We start from the raw sequence: 21,499 nt of genomic DNA on the forward strand, positions 1-21,499 counted from the left end.
TTGCTTTTTTTGGTAAAAAATTAATTCCTGGAACTCATATTAATAAAAGTGCTGTGGGTTCCAGTACAAAATGGCTGCGTAGGAAACAAAAAAAGAAAAGAAAAAAGATACTCTGTACTGTTGAGTACTGTCACAAAAAAAAGCCCTGCATGGTATATGCATAGTCCCATATAAACTATGCTGTGCATGGTATTCTTAGGACAGCACATCTGTTAATAATGTGATATTGTCTTCATTGTATCCTAATATAAAGCAGAAGCTTGATGAACAGATAATACGTCGGCTCTTGTAATCTTAGATGCCACCCAGGTAAATATCTCTCCTAGTGTAATGTTTCAAATTAAAAATGCATGTGTTTGCATCTTATACAATTGGCTAGTTGGATTATCTTACCTTTGGTTCCATTGAAATGAAGCTGTGAGTACCTCTACTTGAGAGAACTGACCTTTTAATTGTTTTACTGTGGTAGAAGTGGTAGTAATCCTTCAGTGCTCCAATCTGAAGAGAGGGGGAGAAAGGTGAAGAGGGAGAAGAGGGATTTAATTTATGAAAAGCAGTTTGTTTTTCTTTCTCTTTTCTTAAAAAACCCTATAAATTATGAAATTTCCTGATGTGCTGTAATGTGCTCATCTTTCAAAGGACATATGAAATGAAATGGATGGACTGTCTTTGAGGCAGTAACTACATAACCATACTGCTTATTCTGTCTGCATCTGCCTTTTTAAGATTTAATTTATATGCAGCATTTTAAGTAATTTTGTACTAATTTACATCCAATTGTATTCACAAGAAAAGTATAAAAATTATCGGACGGAATACTTTTTAAATAACCTTGCTGTGTAGTGTGCTTTTGTTCTCAAATCCTGCTTTGTCTAATCACCTTTAAAAGGGTGTGTAAAGCTACAATCCAATACTAGGGTTGCCAGGCTCAGGGCCTGAAAATGATTCTGTATTTTTAAAAGAAGAGAAAATTCAGCCAAGTGCAGGTTTTCTTGCAACACTGTAATGGGAAAAAACACAAGGTGAAATTCTCCCTTCCCCCTGCACAACTTTTAAAGATACAAAAGACCTCTTGGAGGTAATAGATAGTAGTAATAGACAGAGGGAGTCAGAGAGAAAAAACCAAAGTTTGGTGCTTGTTTCATTTTTTTGCGTGCTAGGTAATCTAACATGCAATTTTCAGGTTTGAAAAAGTTATCGCTCCCCTAGTTAACTCAACCCAATGAAAGGGATTATTAGGGCCAGGAGTATAAATACCTTAGTAAACAATCAGGCCTGATTTGGGCGAGCCCTGCCCAATATAAATCTGACTAACTTTGCCATCAGATTGAAGTTACCAGCACACAGGTTCCAAAGTAGGGTTACCAGACCTCCAGCTTTTCGGGGGTCCTCTCTGGGTCTCCAGATGATTCACCTTAATCTCTGGACTTTCAGCTTTCATTTTTAAAAAAAATAAGTTTCTAAGTGGCATGGTTCCCAAGATATACACCGAAACATCAGCTGCCCCCCTGCAACTTCTGTTATTGCTCTAAATTCTGCTGTAATCCCTGCCCTTTCAGGTTTTTAGCCAATAAGAAGTCAGGGTTGTGATTGACAATAGTAAAAGTTAAACCTCACAGTTTCGTTTTCCTGTTTCCATCAGGAATTCTGTGAATATATAGCTTTCAGCAACATAAAGAGTACTTTTTCTGTACAGGATTGGGCTTGGGTCTGTGTAAACATGCATAGGATTGCACTACAGCAGAAGATCGCAGAAGGATCTGGGTAGGCATAAAAGTGTACATGTAAGGTTTTTGTAATTACTTGCAAAAATGGTATATTATACTTTTTATTTTTCAAATATTTTTGAACACATGTTTTAAAAAGTGTACATGCGTCAGTGTTATACTTTTCTAATTAAGGAGTCAAACAGTTAAATTTTTACAGGACTGTGGAAGAGTCCATTTATTTGTCTTATTCATAACCTGTCAGTGCTAATTCCACATACCTGGGAACTAACCCCATTGAATTCAGTAGGACTTATGTTTGAGTAGACATGGTTAGGATTGTACTGAAAATCAATGAGACGTTTGAGTGAACATAGAAAAGGATTGTGTTGCAAATCTTTCTTTCCCCCTCCAATCCTTAAAAAAAAAAGCAGGAAGGCAGGGCTTACTTAGGTGTCACTGCTTTTATTTGGCCGGAAACTGATAGTTATTTTTTTAAAAAAAAATGTTCTGCAATGGCCAACTGGTTTTGACAATAAACTATATTATATGGGGTGTATGTATTTTTACATCTCCAGTGTATGTATATCGAATAGTTCCAACATCCGTGTGAGGTAGAGTTGGAAACCAAGGCAGCTCACAACAACATATAAAGCCATTTAAAATCCAATAACTGTAAAGCAAATATAAAACAGTTGCAAAACAACTTAAAGTGACATGATTCTGAATTTTGGATTGGGTGAGTGAAGTGCCTTATCATTGAACTGCAGTCCCGTGCATGCTTCCCTGTCGAGTAAGCCCCATTGAATACATTGGGACTTGCTTCTGAGTAAACATGCATGGGATTGCACTATAAATATCTTTACAGGTTGTGTAAATAATAAACCTCTGACATTCATGCTTATATAATATTTCTTCATAATATGTCTTGATATGTATCTGATTTCACACTATGCTTGTAAATTATTATTTACAAATGATTATTTCCTCTATGTTTTAAGTGTGCCCTTCTTCCTTAGGGTGGTCATGGTCCCCCTCTGTTCTTTTCACCCTGAGGGGCAAGTTAGGCTGAGAGATGCTGCGTAATGCAAGGCCACAAAGTAATCTTTATAGCTTATTTTAAAATTTAATTAACATGATGTATACGTAGGCAAAGTTTATGAAGTAATGGAGATCCACATAATACATTTAAAGCACATCCAACTCGCATTTAAAGCACATGACTTCCCCTAAAGAATCCAGGGAAATGAAGTTTGCCCCTCATAGTTATAGTTCCCACCACCCTTAACAAACTACAGTTCCCATGATTCTGTGATGGGTGTGCTTCAAATGAATATTGAATGTGCTTTAAATGCATGGTGTGGATCTGCCCTAGTATGCTGTGCATTCATTAGTTAATTGAAAAGAATAATTTTAAAAGATACATTTCTAAACCGGGCTGTAGCTCAGTGGAGTGACTGGTTAGCCAGCCAGATGGGTGACTAAGAAATCCAATAAATAAAATAAAATAAAATACATGCTTTGCATGCAAAGGTCCAAAATTCAATCTCTAGAAGAGACTATTGCCTGGAATCCTGGAGAGCCAATGCTAGTCCATATCACCAGTACTGAGCTAGATGGTACCAAATGGCCTGACTCAGTACAAAAGAGGAAAGAGACCCATGGGCCGCTGTGACTCCAAAATTTATTTATTTAATTTACATTTATATACTGCTTTATTGTAAAAAAACTCAAAGTGGTTTATAGCAGGAATTAAAACAATAAAAATATTGGCAAAACCAGTGAAAGACTGGTATTTAAAAACATTCAAAATAAGAAAACCAACAATGAGTTAAAAATAGATAAAAAATAATAGCTTCTACATGCCTGGGTAAGCTTGCCTAAACAAAAATATTTTTAGAAGGTGCCAAAAAGAGTACAATGAAGGCAACTGCTAATGTCAATAGGCAGTGAATTCCAAAGTGTAGGTGCTACCATTTCTTACAAGAGCAGAACAAGTAGCATGTGGCACCCATAACAAAGAAAGTTCACCTTGAACTTGGCCAGGTAGCAAATCGACAACCAGTACAGATTTCAGAGCAGAGGTGTTATGTGCTGATAGGGCCTCACTCATGTCAGCAATTGTGCCATAGCACAACCTAACTGCAGCCCCTGGGTCAGGTTGTGCTGCATGAGGATTTCTGTGACCTTGGCTGACTGGCTGCCAGGATTTTGTTTAGTTTTGGGTTTGGGTTAGGAATCCTGACTGGTTGTGGGATGCTAAGTTTTCTGCCTTACTCATAGGAACCTTGTTGTGGTTGCTATGGTATTGCATTTAAGAAATCATCATCTTTTGTTTTTGTTTTTCTATTTGAATATAATTTACCTTTAGCCTCACTCCCTTACATCCATAGAAGCAACAACAGTGGTTCCATGCACTCGGCTCAACCTTCTTAAACCCACTGATGATGCACCTTGTTGTTTCTTTCTTGCCCAACAGTGGTAAAATAGAATTCACATACAGGGCAGCATGGCTGCAATTGTTGTTCCCAAACTGCTGCCTATGAAGGTAGACCAAACCATGTGTGCTTTCTCTCTGTCAATTATATTCACTGGAATTGGGTTGGCTGATAAGGTGAGTTTATAGCAGCCCACAAGGGAGACAAAAAAGGGTAGTGAATTTTCTTACTCATTTCTCAGACCTCTTTCTGTAATGAAGGATTAAATCTGTAAAGAAATTTGGATGTTAAAAGCTAGGGGCAGGGCATTCCAGGCAGGGGGTTGCCAACCCTCCTTGGATACGGATATCTTTGCAGAGGATCCCTAGTCAATCTTTACCAACAACACAATCCAAACCATATCTACTGAGAAGTAAGTCCTATTGAATTCTACGGGGCTTAGTCCCTTAGTAAGTGTGTTTAGGATTGCAGCCTTCGGGGGGCATCCATCTTTACTCCTGAGTGTTCCCATCTAACATCTCCACAACACTAGACTCCTTTCTTCCTACAATGGCCTTCTAGTGACTGGTCTGGCGTGAGGGCACTTAAACCCTTTTTGCCAGAAGCAAGTTGGCTAGATTAAATGTTCCCTACTCAAGCTCCATCTTTTAGCTAAGGTTTCTATCTTAATTTCCAATCAGATAAATGTTTTTGTATGAATTGTATGCGCCAAGCAACTGTGGTTGATGCTTAATGTATCATGCTTAATGTATCATGCTTAATAACGTCACTCGGGCCCGCCCCATGATGTCACTCAGACGCACCCCATGACGTCACTTGGGCATGCCCCCAAAATCTCAGGTTTTGGGATGCTTCTGACCTGGCAACCCTATTCCAAAGCTACATCATGCCACGATCAAAAGAAATTCTTGAACACCTCCAGAAAACAGTTGTTGATGTATATCAGCCTGGAAGCCATTTCTAAGGCTCTTGGGCTCCACTGAACCACAGTCAGAGCCATATTGACCAAACAGAGAAGGTTTGGGAGAGTAGTAAATCTTCCCAGGAGTGGCTGTCCTGCCAAAATCCCTCCAAGAGCAGGGCATAAAATCATCCAGGAAGTTACAAAGGACCCTAGAACAACATCCATAGATCTGCAGACCTCTCTCGCCTCAGCTAAGGTCAGTGTTCATGACTCCACCATCAGAAAGACACTGTGCAAACATGGGATTCATGGCAGAGTAGCAAGGCGGAAACCACTGCTCTCTAAGGAGAACATGAATGGTCATCTAGAGTTTGCAAAAAACCACTTGGATGGAACAATAAGTTCTGGACAATGTTATATGGACAGATGAGTCAAAGATGGAACCTTTCGGGCGACATGTCTTGCGAAAACCAAACACTACATTCCACACGAAGAACCTCATACCAGCGATCAAGCATGGTGGTGGCAGGTCATGGTTTGGGGCTGCTTTGCTGCATCAAGACCTGGACAACTTGACATCATTGAAGGAACCATGAATTCTGCTTTGTATCAGAGAATTCTACAGGAGTATGTCAGGCCATCCGTCCATCAGCTGAAGCTGAAGTGCAGCTGCGTCATGCAGTAAAACAATGATCCGAAACACACAAACAAGTCTACAACAGAATGGTTGAAGTACAATAAATTTTGAATGAATTTTGGAAGTTTTGGAATGGCCCAGTCAAAGTCCAGACCTAAACCCCATTAAGATGTTGTGGCAGGACATGAAAGGAGCAGTTCATGTTTGAAAACCCACAAATGTCACTGAGTTAAAGCAGTTCTGCATGAAGAAGTGGGCGAAAGTTCCACCACAGTGCTGTGAGATTGATCAAGAACTACAGGAAGCATTTGGTTGCAGTCATTGCTGCTAAAGATGGCGTAACCAGGTTTTGAGTCTATGAAGGCAATTACTTTTTCACACGGCAGCACTGGATGTTGCTTAACTTTTTTAAATAAGTAATTAAATAAGTATCAAAATTTCGTGTTTGTTCACTCATGTTCCCTTTTCTCTAATTTTGGTTTTGGTTCAAGGTCTGATAACATTCATTGCCAGAAATATGAAACCACACAGAAAATCAGACAGGGGGCAAATACTTTTTCACAGCACTACACCGGATTGCACTGTAAGCCAGTGGCCAACACCACATGATGTGCTGTGTGAGGAAATCCTTTTCTCTTTTGAATCTACTGCTCCCTTTCAATTTCACCGGGAGATCCTGAGTTTTAGTATTACGGAAATTATAAAAAAACTACAACTACCATGCAAATATTTGCACGAAGCAGAGCTTGGAGAAATACCTAAAATACAACTTGTTATCTCTTATAGACTAGATCTGCGCCATGCAATACTTTGTGTTGTTGTTGTTGTTATGTGCCTCCAAGTTGGCTACGACTTATGGCGACCCTATGAATCAGCGACCCCCAAGAGCATCTGACATGAACCACCCTGTTCAGATCTTGTAAGTTCAGGTCTGTGGCTTCCTTTATGGATTCAATCCATCTCTTGTTTGGCTTTCCTCTTTTCTACTCCCTTCTGTTTTCCCCAGCATTATTGTCTTTTCTAGCGAATCATATCTTCTCATTATATGTCCAAAGTATGATAACCTCAGTTTCATCATTTTAGCTTCTAGTGATAGTTCTGGTTTAATTTGTTCTAACACCCATTTATTTGTCTTTTTCGCAGTCCATGGTATCCGCAAAGCGCTCCTCCAAAACCACATTTCAAATGAGTTGATTTTTCTCTTATCCACTTTCTTCACTGTCCAACTTTCACATCCATACATAGAGATCAGGAATACCATGGTCTGAATGATCCTGACTTTAGTGTTCAGTGATACATCTTTGCATTTGAGGACCTTTCCTAGTTCTCTCACAGCTGCCCTCCCCAGTCCTAGCCTTCTTCCGATTTCTTGACTATTGTCAAACTGGTAGAAAGTATTATTAAAGCTAGATTAACTAAGCACATAGAAGAACAAGCCTTGCTGAAGCAGAGCCAGCATGGCTTCTGCAAGGGAAAGTCCTGTCTCAGTAACCTACTAGAATTCTTTGAGAGTGTCAACAAGCATATAGATAGAGGTGATCCAGTGGACATAGTGTACTTAGGCTTTCAAAAAGCTTTGACAAGGTACCTTCTGAGGAAGCTTAGCAGTCATGGAATAAGAGGAGAGGTCCTCTTGTGGATAAGGGATTGGTTAAGAAGCAGAAAGCAGAGAGTAGGAATAAATGGACAGTTCTCCCAATGGAGGGCTGTAGAAAGTGGAGTCCCTCAAGGATCGGTATTGGGACCTGTACTTTTCAACTTGTTCATTAATGACCTAGAATTAAGAACATAAGAACATAAGAAGAGCCTGCTAGATCAGGCCAGTGGCCCATCTAGTCCAGCATCCTGTTCTCACAGTGGCCAACCAGGTGCCTGGGGGAAGCCCGCAAGCAGGACCCGAGTGCAAGAACACTCTCCCCTCCTGAGGCTTCCGGCAACTGGTTTTCAGAAGCATGCTGCCTCTGACTAGGGTGGCAGAGCACAGCCATCATGGCTAGTAGCCATTGATAGCCCTGTCCTCCATGAATTTGTCTAATCTTCTTTTAAAGCCGTCCAAGCTGGTGGCCATTACTTTAATTAGGAGTGAGCAGTGAAGTGACCAAGTTTGCTGACGACACTAAATTGTTCAGGGTTGTTAAAACAAAAAGGGATTGCGAAGAGCTTCAAAAAGACCTCTCCAAACTGAGTGAATGGGTGGAAAAATGGCAAATGCAATTCAATATAAACAAGTGTAAAATTATGCATATTGGAGCAAAAAATCTTAATTTCACATATACGCTCATGGGGTCTGAACTGGCGGTGACCAACCAGGAGAGACACCTCGGGGTTGTAGTGGACAGCACGATGAAAATGTCGACCCAGTGTGCGGCAGCTGTGAAAAAGGCTAGCGATAATTAGGAAAGGTATTGAAAATAAAACAGCTGATATCATAATGCCATTGTATAAATCTATGGTGCGGCCACATTTGGAATACTGTGTACAGTTCTGGTCGCCTCATCTCAAAAAGGATATTATAGAGTTGGAAAAGGTTCAGAGGAGGGCAACCAGAATGATCAAGGGGATGGAATGACTCCCTTACGAGGAAAGGTTGCAGCATTTGGGGCTTTTTAGTTTAGAGAAAAGGCGGGTCAGAGGAGACATGATAGAAGTGTATAAAATTATGCATGGCATTGAGAAAGTGGATAGAGAAAAGTTCTCCCTCTCTCATAATACAAGAACTCGGGGACATTCAAAGAAACTGAATGTTGGAAGATTCAGGACAGACAAAAGGAAATACTTCTTTACTCAGTGCATAGTTAAACTATGGAATTTGCTCCCACAAGATGCAGTAATGGCCACCAGCTTGGATGGCTTTAAAAGAAGATTAGACAAATTCATGGAGGACAGGGCTATTAATGGCTACTAGCCGTGATGGCTGTGCTCTGCCACCCTAGTCAGAGGCAGCATGCTTCTGAAAACCAGTTGCTGGAAGCCTCAGGAGGGGAGAGTGTTCTTGCACTCAGGTCCTGCTTGCGGGCTTCCCCCAGGCACCTGGTTGGCCACTGTGAGAACAGGATGCTGGACTAGATGGGCCACTGGCCTGATCCTGCAGGCTCTTCTTATGTTCTTATGTCCCCATTTTGGTTAATGACTGTGCCAAGCTATTGATAATCCTTGACAAGTTCAATGACCTCATTGTCAACTGTAAAGTTACATAAATCTTCTGTTGTCATTTTTGACGTTCAGCTGTAGTCCTGCTTTTGTGCTTTCCTCTTTAACTTTCATCAGCATTCATTTCAAGTCATTACTGGTTTCTGCTAGTAGTATGTTATCATCTGCATATCTTAAATTATTGATATTTCTCCCTCCAATTTTCACACCTCCTTCATCTTGGTCCAATCCTGCTTTCCATATGATATGTTCTGTGTATAGAATAAATAAATAGGATGATAAAATACACCTGTCTCACACCCTTTCCAATAGGGTACCAATCAGTTTCTCCATATTCTGTCCTTACAGTAGCCTCTTGTGCGGAGTATAGGTTGCACATTTTTAAAATGTAAGTGGACTGAAGGTAGAGCCTGAAACTGATTTTATGCCTTCTATATTAATTTTTCCCTCATTAATCCCTTCAGTACCACTCCCTATATATGAATATATGTGTGTATGTGCGTGTATATGTATATATATTATTTTATGTATTTTAATAGCATTTTATGTATTTTAATTTATTTTAATGTTTTTGTGATTTTTATTGTGTACAATTTTATTTTGTATTTTTATTTATTTATTTATTAAATGTGTATCCCGTCTTCCTCCCAGAATGAGCCCAGGGGTCCTGATAGCACATTAAAAAAAGAATGATCTCCATTTTTTAAGAAAAGGTCAGATTAGCCTCCCATGGCCTTTCATTACTGAGATTCCATGAAACATGGAGATCCAGTATGGTTTGTATTGGACTTGAATCAGAGAGATCCACTTTCAAGTCCCTGCTCAGCCATGAACCGTACTGGATGACTTTGAGCCAGTAACACATGCTCAGCCTGATTTAAAAAAAAAAGGATTATATGGAACAACTTCCATATATGCCACCATGACTTCCTTGGAGGAAGGGTGGGATACAAATTATAGTAGTGATAATATGCATAATTGGATTATGGATTGTTGTTCTGATATATTGTTCCTTTATGGTAGCAATTCTACATGGAATTCCATTTTAAACATGGAATTCCACCATTCACGTAGAAAAAGGGGTAACGTAAAACTAGATCCTCCACTTTCCAAGACAGTTCTATGTTTAAATACATGGAAATGTTACTATTGGGTATGCCCAAGGCAACTGTGACTTAATGGCTGGGAGAAGATTTGGAGGAACTTAGTGGCTTACACTCTGACATTTCCCACAGCATCAGAATATTCTGGAACTTGCAAAGAAAGTTGAGGCCTTTAAAATTATGAAGATTGCAAAGATGTTGGCACGAGTGACAATGGGAAGAATAAGAGCTGACAAACTAAGGGTTGTGGAAGAACCAAATCCACTACCAGCTGAAAGAAAAGTCTTAGAAGTGAGCCAGACAGAAAAAAATGTTTTAGATCTAGAGTATTTGGATGTACATATAGTACTGCAAAATATCATTTATTTATGTTTTGTTTATGGGAAACAGCAGGACACACCAGATGACTCAAAACTCAGCATCATTTATTAAAACCTGCAGACCAACAATCTTTAACTTGTAAGAGAAGCATAGACAACTTAACTGAATGATGTCCTGATTACTTATTATCTTGGCCAGAACTACTCAGGCCTTTATGCAGCTTAACAAACCTAAACTCTCTCTCTCATCTCTCTGTCAGGCAACCAAAGTGAAAGCACTTCTATTCCTTTCACATGGTCTGCTAGACTGAGGCCTTCTGGGCTCACCTCTTAAAGAGACAGTACACAATACTATGGAGAGCTGGTGGCTGCATGAGATAGGGTAGGTTATATCTCATGGTCCTCTAATGACAAATGTAACTGTTATGATTTAAGCTTAGCGTTTAAAAAACCCTGACCTTTATTCTTAGTAATGCAGCTCATTGTAGGGTATGGGCAGGTGCCCTTCACAGAACAGCTTTCTGTAGTTCTCTTATTTTTGTTAATGCCTAAAGCTACAAAACAATAAAAAGAGATATGCCCGGTTCAGAAAAAGATATGAACATTGCTCAAACTTCTTCACACTGATTAGCTTATCAATAAAAAATCTTATATGTTGTATCTACTCTGATATCATGGGAATCAGAAATAATTGAAATCACTGCAGTAGGAATCAGACTCAGAGACAAGTAATAATTTGACATATTGATGAGTGTTGGAGCAAGGTGTGTCTCTGGTTATTTTAACTTCAGCATGAAATACAGATTTGCATGTATGTCAAAAGAACATATAGTGTTCAAAATAATTGATGCAGTAGCCTATAACAGTCATACAGTCGTTTTTAGTTACTGTAAACTGCTCAGAGAGCTTCGGCTATGGGGTGGTATACAAATACAATAAATAAATAAAATAAATAATACTATTACCACAGAACACTTAACAAAATCAATAAGCCTTTTAACATTATACCTTGCCTTACACATCTGAAATCACAAATGATTGGTCAGGATAATTGCAATCTTTTCATTTTACTGACTCCAGCATCAAAATTGATTTTCCATCATGAGCTCCAATACATTTCAAATTACTAAGAAAAAATAAAAGTCTGATGCATGGGTATTATTAGGAATGAGTTTCATTCCCTAAGTGATGCGTTGAGGTATTAAATATCCATCACACCACCTCATTTATTCATTTTACCACTCTCAACTGTCACAGTAGTTAAACTGTAACAGCCCTCTTAGACTTTGTACTGAATCAAAGTCTGTCCATATGCCTGCCTAAAAAAGGCTTAACAAAGCATGGAAAATAGTAAGGACCTGTCCACATCTAGATATATCAATAATATACACAGCATTTATTTAATCAATGTAAGAACCTTGCATAATGCCACCGCAGGAATAAAATATTCAGCCTTGTTTCTACCACCTTCATTTGTGCAGAAATTGTTTTAATAAACAGCCAGAGCAGGAACTAATATCAAGTAAAATCATTTAAATATTATTTAGGAATTCATTTTTTATATAACAAAAACTTCAGAATCCAAGAATGCCCTCTGAGGCTACAGACCTAAATGCACTTACTAGGGAGTAAGTTTCATTAGCCATAATTGGAATACCTTCAGAGTTAACATGCACACAATTGCACTGTTAATTTGATAAGTATTGATAACAGAACAGTAACTTTCCGAATAAAATGAATCTCAGCAGGGGGCTGAATCTAAAAACTAACAGCGAACTTTCACTAATACTGCTTTCACAAAATACCTTTAGACAATCTGAAGATTTCTAGGCAAAAAAAAATTTCTCTGGTCACATTTAATGGAGATATTTGCCAGTGTGGTGCAATGGTTAAGGTGCTGGACTACGACTGGGAGACCAGGATTCGAATCCCTACGCAGCCATGAAGCTCACTGGGTGATCTTGGGCCAGTCACTGCCTCTCAGCCTCAGAGGAAGGCAATGGTAAACCACCTCTGAATACTGCTTACCATGAAAAGCCTATTAGGGTCGCCATAAGTCAGAATCAACTTGGAGGCAGTACATTTACATTTGCCTAAATAGTCAACAAAACAAAAAATATGTTGTTTTGAAGTAAAAATAATGTTTTAAAGTTTTTTGTGCTTTTGTTTGCTGCCCTGGGCTCCTGCTGGGAGGAAGGGCAGGATATAAATCAAATAATAATAATAAAAAATAACACATGCAATATTAAGATATACGGATGGTCACACCAGTCTGTTTGGTGCTTGTCAGTTTTGTGTGTGTTCTTTCCATCCCGTTTTTTCATCGTTCTGCATTTTTTTAGAACACACACACAAGATTGCATTTTTTTGTGTACATCATACCCTAAAATATGGTTTTTAATGCATTTTACCTTAGCATATGCCCTTGAGTACATTTTTGAGCCAATACCTGTATCACAAAATTCAAAGAAGTCCAAAATTTAAGGATAACTGTGTTCTGAACCAGGTATTAGCCAAGTGAGAATCAAAGGAAATGCTTGAGCATCTTTATATAATATTAAATTATTCCCTATAACAGTGCCAGTATGGTGCAGTATTTAAAGTGCTAGACTCAGACGGCAAACTCCCAGGCACAGCCAATTATGCTAGGGAGAAGAAATATACCACTGCTGTGCCAAAGGAACAGCCACCATATCCTATGTGTGCTCAGCCCAGGAAAAGAGGAGGAAACACACAACGAGAAAATCCAAACACTGTAAAAACACCATCCCAACATTTTTGGAAACATTGCAAAAGTCCACTAATCAGGTACTGTGCTGATGACAATAGCCACATGCCAATCAACTCATGACAATTAAGAACACATACCCAGCACACACCTCTGCATCATCATTAACACACACGCGCGCGCACACACACACACACAGAGAGAGAGAGAGAGAGAGAGAGAGAGAGAGAGAGAGAGAGAGCAATGATGCCATGGAACCCGCAGTCCATCCATCCTATTGGTACAACTAGCAATGACCCTGCTACTGCAAGTGCCTCGTGTCCCTACGGGCAGGAGTTTGAATCCTGTTATGCTGCTCTCAAGCACCATATTGGAATCCAACACACAAAGGGAAGAAGGGAGGAACCACACAGCACAGCATCCCCATAGCTCCCTGAGTTTGCAAAGAGCACTGCCTACTTGGGACAAGGGTTCAAAGACTCACCCAGGGAGGAAAACCCTTTTGATAAGCAACCAAGAGGAAGGGCAGCATTATTCTCCAGTGGTTCACTACATAGGACATGAAGTTGGGAACCAGGAGATGGGAGTTCAACACCAGGAGAAGGGGGAATGCCCCTGCTCAACTTTTCAATGCATCACCAACAAACTAACAATCATGGCAGGGGCAAAAGAGAGAGAGCTCCCAAAAACTCAAACTCACATTATAAGCACCACATTCCCTAGCTGCTTGGCCACAGCAACACACAGGGCCATTTGTCTCCACTTTGCCTCTGCCCAGAACCAGGGGCATAGTCGTCTGGGGTTTGGGGGGGTCTTAGACCCCTAACGTTTTTGGAAGCAGAGTCCCAATGTCTCCAGCATCTTACGAGCCAATTATCATGAAAAGGGGGAGTGTGTTAGCCACTAAGAGTCTTCTAACAAGTTTCCATGTCTTATTCTGCTGATTAGAGCCAGTCAGAGTGAAAGGAGGAAAGTAAGCGAGTGAGAAGACTTTTTTAAGTAGCTAACACTCCCCCCTTTCAGGGTTATTGACTCCTAGGGACTTCCATTATTGTGGGAGAAGGCATTAACAAGGATCTCATTCTCAACCCAACAGCAAAAAAAAGGTGGCATGGCTGTGACTGTCATAAAGGGACCCTGCACTTCTGAATTTGCCACTACACTACTGCCCAGAATATAGAAACTTCAGGAGGAGCCTTAGTCAGATAGAACAGCTTACGTTTTACATGCAGGAGGCTCCAAGTTTGAATTCATGGTACAATCCCATACTAGGTAATTGAGAAGCCCCCCTCCCACTCTCAGGCATAGCACAGCCAATCAAGAGAAGCACTGCATGGGTCAACAGCCCAGCTCCTGCATAGGTCAAACAGCCCTTCTCCCCCTAGCAATAGCCTACCCTCCCTGTCCCATTATTTTGCCTGATGTGCCAGCCCAGCAATAGCTCATTGCCCCTCTTCGTCACCCCCCCCCACAACTGACTTGTTCATATACCCTGGCAGAAACATCCATCCCACTTGTGCACTCTGAGAGTTCTGTGGGCAATGGCCTCTCCTCTCTCTGCATGTTCAGGGAACCCATCAAGCTCTCAGCCCCCCACTCTCTTCCCCCCCACTCCTATCCTGAGGCCAGCTGAAGTAGGACCCTGCTAGAGTGTGGGGGAAAGGATCCATTTTTGTTACTCCATAGCAACAAAGAACACAAAGTGAACGTCTGCATTGCACAGTATGAAGTGAAACCTGAAATGCAAAGATACATGCCGCTCCAGCAGGACCTCTATACCTTGGGCAGTGGCTCCACAGATAACAGGATAACCAATGTTGTGTTCTGCATGGCACAAGCTCCAATATTAGGAACACCTTGACTGTTACAAAACTGTCTGTCATGGAGCTTGCAGGAAACAGCAGCCTGCACAGAGCAAGTAGGTTAACAGCCCACATAGGAACAGCCAAAAGCATCCTGATGGCCATTTCTGCTTATAATAGGGTGGGCCATTCCACTAAAAACAAGGGAGGGAAATTTCTTGTCATAAGTCTAGGCAGGATTTGAGTATAAGATTGCATACTTGGTCATCTTGAACGCATCATTATTTTCCAGGCCCAGTTCTCCATCTGTTACAGAATGATTTGGAGAACTGAAGTAATTCCTAAGTCTCAGAATAGAAGGGAATAGTTTATAAATATGTGGACTTATATTTATCTAGAGTATTGACATCTCATCCAACCTCAATGTAAACTATGTCAAATCAAGAATTTCAAAATGCAAAGCAAGGTATTATTTCATATATAGATAGATATAGATATACTGTATAGAGAGAGAGAGAGACACTGTAGACAGTTTTGAAAGCAACAAACAGAACGTCAGTCAAGCTTGCTCTGGATCCCTATAAGGATTTCATTAATCACCTAAAAATATATACACACAACTGTGATTAACAAAACAGAGGTTTTTATTGTACTACCAAAAAGTTTCGGCTTCCACCGTCATCAGCTGCTAACATACAAATGCTGTTACAGATATATATGCAGGTCAATATGGAATGGGGATGTGCCTTCAGCCATTTGGGCTTCAAGTCATTTAGGGTTTTATACATATCAGCACAAGCACCTTGAATTGGGCTCTTGGAAACAAATTGGCAAACAGTGGAAGTTGCTTTAGAACTGGTATTATATGAGTATGACATGTTACATCAATCAACACTCCAGTCACATCATCTTTAAGAGCAGCCCCACATAGAGTGCATTGCAATAGTCCAATCTAGAGGCTACCAGAGTGTTGGTTACTGTGGCCAGGCTTTCCTTGTCCATGAACGGACATAGCTGGCAAATCAGCCAAAGCTGTTAAAAGGCTCTCCGAGCCACCCAAGTCACTGGGCCTCAAGGAACAGAACTGGATCAAGGAGCAGAGCCAGTGCCAGGCATGACTAGGCTCTTGGGCACCAGCCTGTGCTGGGGCTGTGATGCTGTAGCACAACACCCCCCTCATTTGGGCATCGTGGGGCTAATAAGCCTGCCCACAGCCCCACCTACCTCTCGTGTTGTGTGAATGATGAGCATGCAGCAACCTTAGGGAAGCCCCACCACCATCTTGGGTGATGGCAAGCATGCACACACAGCATTCACACTGATGGGAGACGTAGCTGGGGAGTGCGGGTGGGCTTATTGAAGCCCATGTTGTCTGTATTGAGGGGGTTGCCTGGGAGCTCCCTTTCTGCAATCCCTGTCAGGGTTGGGTTACAAGAACAGGAGCACCACCCTCCCACCATGAGGAGGGGACCTTTAGGGGCCCCTCTGGGCTGCAGGGGCCCTTGGCCAGGGCCCAACCTGGCCACCCTCTGTTGCTGGCTCTGCCTTTGGGTACCCAGATGTTGTTGGACTACAACACCCATCAGCCCCAGCCACCATGCCCAATGGTCAGGTATTATGGGAACTGTAGTTGAAAAAGGCTGATCTATATGAAGTTGTTGGGAAATATCAGGAGAGTTGAAGCAAGGTATTACCAATATGCAGATGGCATCCAACTCTGTTTCTGTTTCATCTTTCACCATATTGTACATGAATCATGTGTGACAGTTCAGGTGCTGGACCAGTGTCAAAAGCCAATGATGGGCTGGATGTGGGCCAATAAACTGAAACTGAATCCAGACAAGATGCAGGCATAAGATTGTGGGTCCCTAAGTCTGAAAACTGGTAGAACATCCTGCGCATGGGAGTTATACTCCTCTTGAAAGAGCAGGTTATTGCCTGGGTGCTCTCTGATCCAGCTCTGTCACTTGAGGCCCAGGTGCACACATTTTGTTCACGTTTCACAGATATAAAGAAGATTTTTGGGGGCAGGGGGAAAACAATCGTTTAAACTTACTACAAGCATAGAATATTGTTGTTAAATTTTAAAATACAGTAGTTCCATGTAAATGATCAGAGTAGTTCTCTGTTGCCCCTCACATGTATATCCAAGTATTCCTGCACCACCCAGAACTCTATGGACATACAAAACCATTGTATGTAGGCTTTTCTGCTCTCTCCAACTTCTGCCAGGAAAGATGCCCCCACCACCCCGCAAGCCAATCAACCTAGCTTGCATACAGAGCACTCTCTCTCTCATCCTGCACCATTATCGTAGCCATCTTAGATATATTTTACATCATATGGCATTGTTACTTTGCCACCCTTGGATAGCTCAACAGTAAAAAAATTTCTAGGGCAGGTAGTGAGGAATTAGATTGTAACAGATGGTAGAATCATAGAATTGTAGAGCTGGAGGGGCCTATAAGGCCACTGAGTCCAACCCCCTGCTCAGTGCAGGAATCCAAATTAAAGCATACCCGACAGGTGCTTGTCCGGGTGCCTCTTGAATGCCTCCACTGTTGGAGAGCCCACCACCTCCCTACGTAATTTGTTCCATTGTCATACTGCTCTAACAGTTAGGAGGTTTTCCTGGTGTTCAGTCGAAATCCGGCTTCCTGCAACTTGAGCCCATTATTCCGTGTCCTGCACTCTGGGACAATCAAGAAGAGATCCTGGCCCTCCTCTGGGTGCAAAACTTTCAAGTACTTGAAGAGTACTATCATATCTCCCCTCAGTCTTCTCAAGGCTAGACATTCCCAGTTCTTTCAGTCTCACCTTACAGTACTCTGTTTCCAATCCCCTGATCATCCTTGTTGCCCTACTCCGAACCTGTTCCAGTTTGTCTGCATCCTTCTTAAAGTGTGGTGTCCAGAACTGGACTCAGCACTCAAGATGAGGCCTAAACAGTGCCGAATATAGGGGAACCAATACATCACCAGATTTGGAAACTATATTTCTGTTAATGCAACCTAAAATAGCATTTGCCTTTTTTGCAGCCATATCACACTGTTCGCTCATATTCAGCTTGTAATCAACAATAATCCCAAGATCCTTCTCACATGTAGTATTGCTGAACAAAGTATTCCCCGTCTTATAACTGTGCATTTAGTTTCTTTTTCCTAGGTGTAGGAACAGGGGTAAGTATTTCATTCTGTTGTTTTCAGCCCAATGCTCCAGCCTATTAAGATCCCTTTGAATTTTGTTTCTGTCTTCCAGGGTATTAGCTATCTCTCCCAATTTTGTATCATCTGCAAAGTTGATAAGCATTCCCTGCACGTCGTCATCCAAGTCATTAATAAAAATGTTGAAGAGCACTGGGCCCAAGACCGAGACCTGCAGTACCTTGCTTGTTACCTCCCCCCAGTTTGAGAAGAAACCATTGATAAGCACTCTTTGAGTACGATTATATAGCCAGCTGTAGATCCACCTGTTAGTTGTTCCATCCAGCCCACATTTCATTAGCTTGCCAATCAGAATATTATGGGGCACTTTGTCAAAAGCTTTGCTGAAGTCGAGATATACTATGTCCACAGAATTTCCACAGTCCACAAGGGAGGTTCCCCTATCAAAAAATGAGTGTGGCAGGATTTGTTCTTGATAAATCCATGTGGGCTTCTATTAATCACTGCATTGTTTTTAAGGTGTTTACAGATTTATAATCTGCTCCAGAATTTTCCCAGGGTGACAGGTCTGTAGTTCCCAGATTCCTCCCTGTTTGCCCTTTTTGAAGATAGGGATAACATCAGCCCTCCTCCAGTCATCCAGCACTTCACCCATTCTCCACAATCTCACAAAAATAATGGCAGTGGTTCTGAGAATTCTTCAGCCAGTTCCTTCACTACTCTAGGATGCAGTTCATTGGGCCCTGCAGAGTTGAACTCATTGAAATGGTTTTAATACTGTAAATAGTTTAATTCTATTTTAATCTAGACTTTTGTATGTTTTTAATTATATGTGTTCTTTTATCTGGAAGCCGTCATGAGTTCCAGTTTTGGAAAAAGGGCGGGATAAAAATAATGATAATAAATAAATAATAAAAATGATTAGGTATTCCTCGTCTATCAATTTCAAGCTGCAATCCTGCCCCTTCAACTTCACATTTCCCTCTTTGGGGAGAAGACTGAGCCAAAGTAGGAATTGAGTAGACAGGCCACCACTAAATTTCATGATCCATAAGGTTCTGCAGGGTTTCATCCTGCCCCCTATGTTACTCAACATGCACATGAAACCAGTGGGGAAAGCTATTCAAGGTTTGGGGGGGTGTTTCATCAATACACTGATGACAACTAGCTCTATGTCTCCTTTTCATCAGATTCTAGAGAGGTAGCTGAGAAGGTATAAAGGAGTTGATGTGTGTAAATAAGCAGAGATCAAATCCAGAGGAAAGCTGATTTAGGAGTAAGTGTTCAGCCTGTTTTGGGCTGGATTACACTCTGCTTGAAAAATTCAGTTTCATAGCTTGATTGAACCAACATTACTTCTGGATGCCAATATAGCAGCTGTGGCCAGGTGTGATTATACAGCCACGAGAATGGCTGTATACTATAGTCAGCATCATTTTTTTGCATTCTGCAATATTAAATCAAAAATATCCCCCATGCCATTCTGATACTTCCCATAAGCCCATTTCAAAACAAAGCCTTACAAAACTTATAGTCCTGAACTCAGAAATGCTTGATTAACAGCCCTCAGGTATCACAGTTTTCACGGTGATACACAAAACAGTCAGAGAGAATCGAGAGTTCAAAGTGTAAAGAGAGAGAGAGAAAACAGACCCCTCTTAGACTTTTTTCTGTCAGAGTTCTCATAATCTGTTGAAATTAATAAAAACTCAGCCACGTTCACAGAGTACCTGTAATCCTATTACTGACCTTGCCCCTGACCTTCATCTTCTGCAGTTTAATAGTTTAAAAAATGCCTAGCTGATTTTTAATTAATTTAAGAAACTTAGCATTGAACTGAAAGATAATGTTGGGCATGCTCAGTAATAATCAGCTGTCAGTGTTCTAAAAGCCAGACTCATAGCTGCTGGGCTTGCCTAATCAGGGGGGCACACCCACACCAGACTTTGATTTCACTTGAGACAGTCATGGCTTCCCCCAAAGAATCCTGGGAAGTGTAGTTTGTGAAGGGTGCTGAGAGGAGTCTCCTATTCCCCTGACAGAGCTCCAGTGGCCAGAGTGGTTTAACAGTCAGTCGCTCTGACTGGAGTTCTGCGAGGGGAAGAGGGCATTCTCCTAGCAACTCTCAGCACCCTTCAATAACTACACTTCCCAGGATTCTTTGGGAGAAGCCATGACTATCTAAAGGGAAATAAAGGTCTGGTGTGGATGTGGCCAGGGACAGCTTTGGTTGAAATTTGGGTGGGAGGCTACATGTGCCTGCTGTAGAATAAAAAGGTGGGGAAAACCCTGAAAAAGAATGATACTGTTCACAATGTTTTCCATTTGGAAAGGAAAGGGGTTTCCCCTCTGCCCAGAGCCCACTCATCCAATCTCCTCCGTTCCCCCTCCCCTGCCCCTTCCCCAGGTCAGTTTATTTATTTATTTATTATTTTATTTATACCCCGCCCTTCCTTCCAGCAGGAGCCCAGGACGGCAAACAGAAACATTAAAAACACTTTAAAACATCATAAAAATACCTTAAAATACAATTAAAACAAAACAATGTTAAAAACATTTTTAAAAACTTTAAAAACATCTTTTTTTAAAAAGGGTTAAAGATATTAAAAGACATATTAAAAGCAATTCTAACACTGACGCAGACTGGGATAGGTCTCAACTCAAAAGGCTTGTTGGAAGAGGAAAGTCTTCAAAAGGCGCCGAAAAGACAGCAGATGGTGCCTGCGTATATTTAAGGGGAGGGAATTCCACAGGGTAGGTGCTGCCACACTAAAGGTCTGTTTCACCTATCCTAAGTATGATTGCACAGGAGTAAATCCCACTGATGTCAAAAAGCATGCAAATGATCAAATCTACCCTCGCATCGTCCTCCCTCCTATCCCCTCCCTCTTGCCCCTTCCCTCCCCCTTCCTTCAACCCTCCCTTCCCCCTCCTCCTCTTTCCCCTCCCCTACGCCCTCCCCCTCTCCCTCCCTGATGGTCAGTTTTACCTATCCTAGGACTTCAATCATGGAATGATCTCCATGACGAGGTGTGTCTGGCACCAACACTGTTATCTTTTCGGCGCCAGGTCAAGACTTTCCTCTTCTCCCAGGCATTTTAGCATGTGTTTTTAAATTGCTTTTTAAAATGTGTTTTTTAATTTGTATATTTATTTTTAATGTTTTTAATTGTTGTAAACTGCCCAGAGCTTCGGCTATGGGGTGGTCTATAAATGCAATCATAATACTAATAATACTAACGTGATCTAGGAGATCAGGGTTCAAATCCCCACACAGCCATGAAGCTCACTGGGTGACCTTGGGCCAGTCACTGCCTCTCAGCCTCAGAGGAAGACACTGATAAACCACCTCTGAATACCACTTACCAGGAAAACCCTATTCATAGGGTCACCACAAGTCAGAATCTATTTGAAGGCAGTGCATTTCATTTTCAAATATGATTGCACGGGAGTAAATCCCATTGAGCTCAATAAGTATGCTAATTATGAAACCTGCCCTCCCTTCTCCTCCCTCCTATTCCCTCCATCTTGCCCCTTCCCTCCCCTC

The 21,499-nt window shown here is 41.2% G+C and overlaps 1 protein-coding gene across 2 annotated transcripts in view; it reads right to left on the bottom strand.

Annotated features, from left to right (window-relative positions):
- PCSK5 (proprotein convertase subtilisin/kexin type 5) overlaps window positions 1-21,499 on the bottom strand; it is a 471,327-nt gene that overhangs the window by 428,869 nt on the left and 20,959 nt on the right. For both annotated transcript variants that reach the window (XM_061627751.1, XM_061627741.1), the window contains exon 2: window positions 394-498. In XM_061627751.1, coding sequence (XP_061483735.1) covers window positions 394-498 — 105 coding nt within the window. The remainder of the gene's footprint in view (window positions 1-393; window positions 499-21,499) is intronic.

The sequence above is a fragment of the Rhineura floridana genome, chromosome 1, assembly GCF_030035675.1.
Source record: "Rhineura floridana isolate rRhiFlo1 chromosome 1, rRhiFlo1.hap2, whole genome shotgun sequence".
Taxonomy (NCBI): Eukaryota; Metazoa; Chordata; class Lepidosauria; order Squamata; family Rhineuridae; genus Rhineura; species Rhineura floridana.